Source organism: Seriola dumerili, unplaced genomic scaffold (assembly GCF_002260705.1).
Source record: "Seriola dumerili isolate Sdu_G_001 unplaced genomic scaffold, Sdu_1.0 BDQW01000191.1, whole genome shotgun sequence".
Taxonomy (NCBI): Eukaryota; Metazoa; Chordata; class Actinopteri; order Carangiformes; family Carangidae; genus Seriola; species Seriola dumerili.
The window spans coordinates 2,197,849-2,206,497 of record NW_019174446.1 but is presented as its reverse complement, the minus strand read 5'-3'; the positions used below and the strand labels follow the sequence as shown (position 1 = coordinate 2,206,497).

Below are 8,649 nucleotides of genomic sequence, written 5' to 3'. Positions count from 1 at the left end.
TGAATTCTGCATTAATGGAGAAACATAAACACCACCTTTTTTGTCCTGCAGAGGCCTAAGGTTATAAGTTGCATGATGGTTCATTAACTAATCTCACAGAATCCCTGTGCCTTCATAATTGCTTTCATGTATTGTGCCATAATCCAGTGTTGGCTGATGACTTAATGGCATGCATGTGGAATGATTACAAGCTACCAGGTGCCAGTGTTGAAAAGAGAATTTTTAGTTGTGTATATTTTACTCTGGGGAAGAGACATCCTCACTGTTTCAGTTGAATAAGTTTGGTTGTTTTTGGATATTTGTTTTTATACCAGTTCCTTTATCAGATTAATGCTCCACAGAGGGATCAGTTAAGTACAGGATTGAATGAAAAGCTTTGTTTCAGTTAGAAAGATTAGTTCAGCCTTTTATCAACTGGGTTTCCAAAAGGTATTAATTTATGGTTTATTGTACATCCTTTTATATCCAGACTTAACGGTGCTGAGAGTATTTATGTTGGTGGCATCCTATTGTTTTTAAAAAGTCAAATTAATGGGTTTGGATTTCAGAAACGTGTCACTTTCTATTTGAAAATGCCACAGCACTGAAAAGGTTTTGTTCAAACGTTAGGCAATAAAATACTGCACTTCACAGAATATGCCATGCATGTGTAATTACTGTCACCTTCACCTGTGTAAAAACAGCACATGTACTAATTTAACCTCCACACAGTAAAGTCTGGCCCCTTTAAAAGTAAATGCATGAAACAACTGATACTTTAATGTTCATTCTTTTTATAGGTGCACTGGCATGAACAGTGGTTTTCCACACATCCCATAATGTGTAGGTGGCAGATAAGAGTTTTGTTGCTTGGCAACACTAAAGTTTGGTAGCAGTTGAATTGAGTATGTAGTCTGAGGTTTATTTGAGGTAAGGATGGGCGGCCAGGCCCTGCATTAGTGCTTTTTAGACCAGTTATATTAGAATATCTTGGAAAAGGATTTCAGAATGACGTGTGCTCAAGTGCTTCACTCACAAATTAAAACCAGAGACATAAATGTGAGCAATTTTAACTGATGAGCCATGAAAGACTGTTTATATAACTAATGCTGTAATGCTTTTCTCTTTGTCATTTCAAATGTACTCAGATTAACACAAAACCTACAAAGTCATCTGGTCATCTTTGAGCTTCCTTCACCATTAGAGGGCAGTAGTGCACTTATTTTGCTCTATGTGAGGAAATCTTCAGACCATTCATGTATCAGATTTTGCCCTTGTTTGTTGACAACTGATCACACACAGACCAATTTATTCAGATGGTTAACATAATTCATATGTTTTATTGGGAGGCATTTGTCACAGTGGCCTCCTAGACATTTTCAAATTAAAAGTTGCTGCTAATAAGGCATCTGATGTTGGTCTTTTTTCTGAGGTGTTTTATCTCAGTCTTTCTTCTCAGGTGTTACCGACCACCCTGCTGAAAATACTGTTAACACAAGAGAAACAGAAAGTTCTCTAGGATAAATACAGCTCTTTTGAGAGGTACTCCACATTTCTGGCGTAGAAATTTAACACCAATATGGCCACTGATGCTGGTGCTCAGCTGGCACTGGTTTGAATCACTGCCTACCATTTATTTCTACAAATAGAGATATTATTGAAGTACCCAGGAAGAGGCACGCACACACACAAATCTACCAAAATTACTGTCCCGACAGATGGAGCTGGTCCTAAGAATCGTCTGTTTGGCCAGCTCTGTTGCACATGAGTTTGGCTGCCAGCGATCCGTATGTCGGAGTCTTTGCCTCAGGCTGCACTTTGACTGTGTTTCTTCTGCCTGTGAACACAGACAGCACAGCTCATTAGATGGACCCTGCTGCCAGGGCTGCAGACATTAGCAGCCAGATAAATCTAGGGTCACTTTTGGCAGAGTCATATTATCACTGCTGGCTAGTCACTGCATCATACTCAATATAAATAGTTAGTTGTGAAGAGAACTGATTAATAGTTGATTGAAAAGTTACCAGGGATCCTGTCCATTGCGATAAAATTGCGATCTTGTTGCTTTATCTTCGGCCTGTTTCGTGCTATCAGGAAAACTCCAAGGAAAGACAGAAGACAACTGGAAAAGAGAATAAGGTTCTGACATCATTTTACAGTAAATATCTCAGTTCAATAAGATGCAGTTTCTTGCGTGTTCATGAATGCTTACCCAAACAGGAACATAAAAATGTTCAGTAAAGCCAAGCCTTCAAACTCCTGGTAAAATACTATCCCTGCGAAATGAAAAAAAAAAAAAAAAAAACGTTAAAATGCATTTCAAAGAATAACAGAATATGTAGCTCAGATCTCTAGTGCTTTGTTTATTTGTGAAATGTAGCCCTGAAAATCCTGAGCACATTTTACAATGGGATGAGCATGAGAGTTTTATTATTAACTGAAGGATGTAGTTCTTACAGAGGATGAGCAACACAGAAAATGTTCATATTTTCCCCTAAGTGACAGTTTCAGTAGCTGAAAGTTGGCAAAGAACAGTTTGTATCTTCACTTTCACATTTTCACAGTTCACTGTTCCCAAGTCTGCTGCTGTGACCGCCACTGGGTTAGGACCAAACTAATAACTTCATTAGTTTGGAACAAAACTCATTTTAAAGAAGTCCACCCACTGGCTCCTTATAGATATAATACATCAGCAGTTTGTTGTTAGGTGATGTCAGTTTTTGGATCATATGTGTAGGCAGAGAGAGCAATAGTAAAACTAAGAGCAATATCAGAGCAGGAGATTTTCAGGGAAGGTAAGTGACTCAAAACACCACACACCATGTGGCTTTACTGCCTCTATGATGGATGTCTCCCTGTATGATTATGGGACATCAGGGCAAAGTGGTGGAAAGAAGCTGTTGTTCTCTTGGTCTAAGAGACTGACACCAAAAGTTGTTGTTTACAGTTGATGTTTTTTGAACTGCTGGAACATTTTCTCTTTACTACACTCCACTGAAGAAGGACTGGAAATAGCTTGAAATGAAGTCATGTCAGTGGCATATGGACAATTTGTCCACAAGAAGAATAACAAGTGAGGAAATGGATTTAGTAATGTGAGGGCCATTGTAAAAAATGATTTTAAATTATAATAAAGTGTTTTCGGTGTTTTCCCTTCAAGACAAAATTGCTTTTGAAAAACCCTTGATTTGTTCAGATTGAACAAAGAACACTTACTGACAAGATAATAAAGACCTGACCTGGCAGAATACACATGCTATAAATACTGCAGAACAAGGACTCCTAAGTGGTTCACATATATAGGAGTGAATCACCATCTTGACTGTGTATTATGGTGCACTGTGTTGTGTCATGAATTGATTTCAACTATTGCAGGGACTGTTGGAGCACACATATAATTCTTAAAGGATAAGGCTGATGTTATGCTGTTTTTCCTTTTGCCAACAAATCTAATCAAAAGACCAAAACCAACAATGTGTTAGTCCATCTCTTATTACTGACTAATGACTTCCATACTCTCTCTTTGGCTGTCATGGCAGAGTTTTGCTGAAATCACAAGCTATAGCTATAAGCTATAACAAAACCAAAGATCCTCTATACAGTCACAACTTCACAGAACAGCTAGCATGACTGACTCTTGTGAAAGGCTCAGTGATTTCCTAAAACCACTTAGCACTATAGTTGTCAAACACTTCTCATGAATGAATTACAATATACATTTGTTGGAGGCCATTTCCAGTGGCAGATTAATACATATTTGGTTTGCTAATATTTGAGCAAGACAATGATGGAAGTTCAACTCAAAATGAACTACATACAGCAGCGTTCAAAGGAAGATGTCACCCAGTGACATTGTGTGTCTCTGTGGCTCAGTAAGATGCTGTATATCAAGCTGTGCAGGAGACACCTGAATCAATTTCATTGTTGGTTTTGGTCTTTTTGTGGGATTTGTTGACAATAAGAAAAATAGTATTCAAATTAGTAGTAAAAAAAAAAAGTATCAGTATAAGTATCATTTGTCTCATCCTTTAAATGTGAAAATGCAATAAGTAAAGTTTAAGCCACAGGAAGTGACAGATGTGTTATTGACAAACCTGCAACAATGGCACTGGCGGTGAAAAACACAAAGTTGATGGGAACCACCTCTGTGGCATCGAACATTTTCATTGCCTGATTGAGAAATCTGAGAGAGAAGAGAAAAAGATTTAAGATGCAGTGAATACAATGACCTTGGTTACAGAGACACTGTGAAACAGCCTATTCATCCATCATAATACTGGAGGTGTGCTGCAGGTACAATGTCACCATGTCCAATATATTATTTTCTTTAGTTTGTTCAGGTACTGGAAAGTGAAAATTGAATCTAGACTGTGGCGAACAGAGATTTCAGGAATTAAAAGAAAGCGCATGAAAGAGAGAAAAGAAGGTGCACATAAACAGAGAGAGAAAACCTTGACTAACTTGATCTGGAAGGCACAGGAGGCGACCATGACGACAAGCATTACGTAGAAGATGGGGTAGATGAGCTGCAGCTGGCCTTTTATCGACTCTGTGATCATCCCTGACACGGCTTTGACTGAGATGACAGTCAGAGAGGCTGCAGAAACACAGAGGCAACAGATCACTTCAGCGCTCAGTCGTACAACTTGTAACAATGAAGAACTTCCTGACTGGTTGGTGCTGATTTGTGGGGATGGTTAATTATCTCTCAGTGAGTTGTAGTGAATTATTTTTCTTCCATCGTTCTCTACTCTGCTCTTCACAGAAATGATGACAGAGCATGGGTCCATTTTTCGTAGCCAGGCAACAAAGCCACCTCTGACTACCTAAAATGGTTGAATCCATAGCCTCTGCCCTCAAACAGACAGCTTCCACTTGTTCATACCGAGCAGAGCCACCAGCAACATCACAATGACAATGTGCTTCAGGTTCCTCCTCTTGTACAGATAGAGCAGGATGCAAAAGACGATGACCTCTATAAACTGTTGAGAGAGCGTGAGAGAGGGAGAGGGGTTACACAAATCATTAATGCAGATGCCATTTCCTCAGAAAATGAAAATCTGAATTGCTCTCCAGTTGTACTTTTCCTGAGCATTTTATCTATATAACAAAGCGTTGTATGCAGGCAGAGAGCAGCGTCTTTTAATTCAAACAAATGACCACGGCGGAAAAATGAAATGAATTGCCGGTCTTTAATGACAAGGGCCCAGGGCTGCCCATGTGAGCCCAATGCCATTCAGCGGTTCAAGGACCTCTGATGTAACACTACAGAGCTCTAACAGATACAGAACAAAAGTAGGATTGAGGAAAAAAGGGCAAGCTCACCTCTAAATGTCTGAAAAATCGTCAGTGTGTTTCGATAATATGCTAAACAGAGGGATTATTTCAAGATTTAATTAGTCTTTTTAGGAAGACCTGAGCCATTCATGATGGTATACCATTTAACACTGTGCACAATGTGAATGAATAATAGCCTGAGTCCTTCCAGATGAAATCGTCTGATAATAGTATGACCTCTGGAAATAATGGGAAGACAGTGATGGATATTTCACTTTCCTCTGATTAATCACCACCTACAGTTAATCCCATTCTTGATGGAGGTTGTTCTCTGCAGGCTGATGAGTATTCACAATGCATTGCCAGAGGTGGTAAACAGCGTACCCTTTTTCACATCATCAATCACTGCAGCCGCAGGCAGCAGGACTATCTCAATTTGAAAGCATGTGTTTGTCTATCCATCCATCTGTGTTTTCTTAATGTCTGGTTGAATATTTTTCTTTTGTTTTTCATGCAATAGATGCTTCTTTTTTTTTTTGCCTCTGAGTGTGTTTGCACCAGTTCGGTAAATAGGACTAGATTCAGGGGTGGAATGTGAAATATGGTTGAGGGAAATGTTGTGCCCTGAATAATGATGACACCGCTGGCTAGCACACCTGATGAGCTGCTAGCTGTTGTCCTTTTAGGTTGATCTCTGCCTGGTTTGATGGATTATGTGCAGCTAATCAGCTGTTCCAAAAACAGTAAATGGAATATTTAGGATTTGAAAAGAGATTTGGTGTGACTATATTCTAGTGTTTAGTTTGTGGTAAACATTATTTTAGTAGATTATTTTTTCAGAGTTATTTTGTACATATAATGTTTATAAAAGTAAATACAGGACAAAAATGTATATATGTCAGACATGCAACAGACTACAGATAGTAGTTTCATGACTAACAGATCACAGGTGTTACACTTCTCTTTAGTACTCACTCTTGAAATACACAAAGCACTGTATTTCTACCAGAGAAGTTTAACCTGGTTCAGCTTCCTTGTCTCAGTCTGCTGCTATCATGGGAGTCCTGGCAGTGATGGAGAAGCAGCAGGATAGATACAGCCTTCTGCTGCTGAAATCCTCCTTCAGATATGTCTACGGTGTGTTTTCGACAAAGACTAGTGTTCACATTCGGAGCTAACATTTACATTTTTGTGATGTGTAGGATTTGAGGAAAGCACTTTGTTTCAGCTCTGTACTTTGTTCCAGATCGGTCGCTATGGTAACGGCTATGTTTATGCCATCCCTGCCTGAGGCAAAATTGGAGTAGGAGAGCACATGGTGAGTGTTAATGCACTTGCAGACCATGAGGTGGGGGCAGTTTTTTTTTTTGGCGAAAAAAACAGACAATCTTAGTTTTAACGGACAGAGGACTGAGCTCAACCATATGAGGTAGAATACCAAGACATACCCGAGCTCTGTCATGGGTGCAAGGATTGATTACATCATTCTCTGAGTTCATCAACTGTATTTCAACTCTTTTACTGAAGATATATAGTTAAGAATGGTCCTTCTCTTGCTCCTCTCTACAGGGAAGCTAAAGGCGGGGATGGGGCTTCCTAACTGCAGCACACGAGCTGCAGTGACGCATTTGACAGCATTTCAGTGGTGAGCTGCTAAAAGCCTAATACAGTTACGCATTTGGACTCAGAAACAGTAGTTCCAAGAAAACATGCTTACACATACTAGACACAGTATTACTGGACTCAGACTGAGAGCGTTATGGAATTACATACAAGGTAAAGCAGGAAGTGCCAGCTGACGATATAGTACTGGACCAGATGGGCTGTGATGTGTGTGGAAGTGTGGGGGGCAAAGGTCACCAGGAGATATGTTCCTGTTATTGCCAGGGTTCCACCTATAGAAGAAAGCAGGAGAGCAGGAGTGGTGAGACTGTAGTGAAATGGTTTTTGTATTAGTTTCCCTCTGGCTCATCTTACATTGTAACTATTGGTGCTGGTAAATGTGACCATCCTGTTTCTACCTTATAAGTTTCACATGATTTTAACTTGCCTATTTTTTTCTATTTTACAGCTCTGGACAGTAAATATATAGATAAATAATCATAAAGAAGGTGATTGTTTAAAGTGGCTTTCTAGTCTTTTTTTTAATTTCAAGAAATGTCTGGCTATATTATTAATTAAATGAGAAAGAAATAAAATACAATTTAAAATTAAATGTTTTTTAGAAATATAAAGTGTTTAATTGAAAAAGGTCAAAAAACTACTTTATTACTACATTTCTGCCACTTATGACTGTCATGTCCATGACTGTCATGTCCCTGACATTCCCCCTATATCAAAGTAACATTGATTTCATTATTAGTGATATCACACCATATGTTAGAGGAACATATTCACTGGACATCATGTAGATGTCCTTTCTACAGGCATGAACAACGTACAACATTTACTACTTCAAAGTCAGTCTTTAGAAACTCTGATTTAAGAATGAACAGCTTGTAGTTTCTTTGCACTGCAGAAAAATGTGAGATACTCTTGGACTCGCATTTTACCTTATTCATTGAAAGTCGGCAACAAGCTGTGGTGTGTAGTTTTCATCTTTTCTTTGTCATTTTGATTCTTAATTCTGTTGCTGGTTTGAATAAACCTTTACAACCAGGGAACTGCCTGCTCGCAGCAATCCCCCCCTTTATAAATAAAACATTCATACAATTAAATGTTTCCAATATGTGGTTGATAATGTCACCCAGCAATTACAAGACAATAACAAAACTGGCAGAACATGTTGATGATTTATCCCGGAAACCAACAATATGCAGCGATGTGTGTGATGCTGATATGAATTTCCAGTCTAGCAGTTGTAATTATCATCATTGTAGCGACCATCACAATCGTGCCATTTAGCAGCAGACTCTACAAATTGTTTTGACAAACAATAGCTTTTCATAAAACAATATAATGAGATAGGTCTGTTGAATAGATTGTGCCTTTTCTTCCACTGCCAGATACAAGGAAGTTAAGACAAACTGAGATTGGAGTCAAACAGGATTTTTTTTTTTTTTCCGTACAGAATCAGTTTGATATCTCTAAACTGAGGATGTAACTTCTCAAGTCAAAGCAGCAAAGTGAGAGGACACCTAAGGTCCTCGGGTGCTATGATCCTGAGTGTTTACTTACCCACAATGTCAGAGGCCCGCAACGTCTCCTTGAGGAAGATCACAGAGATGACAGCACTGGCTGCAAAGTGAAAATATATTCCTGTTAATTTCACTGACAATCAAGACATGCTGCAGTCCATCTTAATAAAATCTGAACTCTAACACAGTTATACAGTTCAGAAAGTATTCAGACCCCTTCAATTTACATCATCAATCTACACTCAACACCCCATAA

General features: G+C 38.8%; 1 protein-coding gene across 1 annotated transcript in view; it reads right to left on the bottom strand.

Moving 5' to 3' along the window:
• Positions 1-4: 4 nt before the first annotated feature.
• nipal2 (NIPA like domain containing 2) overlaps positions 5-8,649 on the bottom strand; it is a 28,198-nt gene continuing 19,553 nt past the window's right edge. Inside the window, exons 4-11 of the mRNA XM_022753401.1 lie at positions 8,434-8,493; positions 7,030-7,151; positions 4,865-4,961; positions 4,441-4,576; positions 4,074-4,162; positions 2,192-2,255; positions 2,004-2,101; positions 5-1,816 (exon numbers count right to left, since the gene is read on the bottom strand). Coding sequence (XP_022609122.1) covers positions 1,710-1,816; positions 2,004-2,101; positions 2,192-2,255; positions 4,074-4,162; positions 4,441-4,576; positions 4,865-4,961; positions 7,030-7,151; positions 8,434-8,493 — 773 coding nt within the window. The 3' untranslated portion in view covers positions 5-1,709. The remainder of the gene's footprint in view (positions 1,817-2,003; positions 2,102-2,191; positions 2,256-4,073; positions 4,163-4,440; positions 4,577-4,864; positions 4,962-7,029; positions 7,152-8,433; positions 8,494-8,649) is intronic.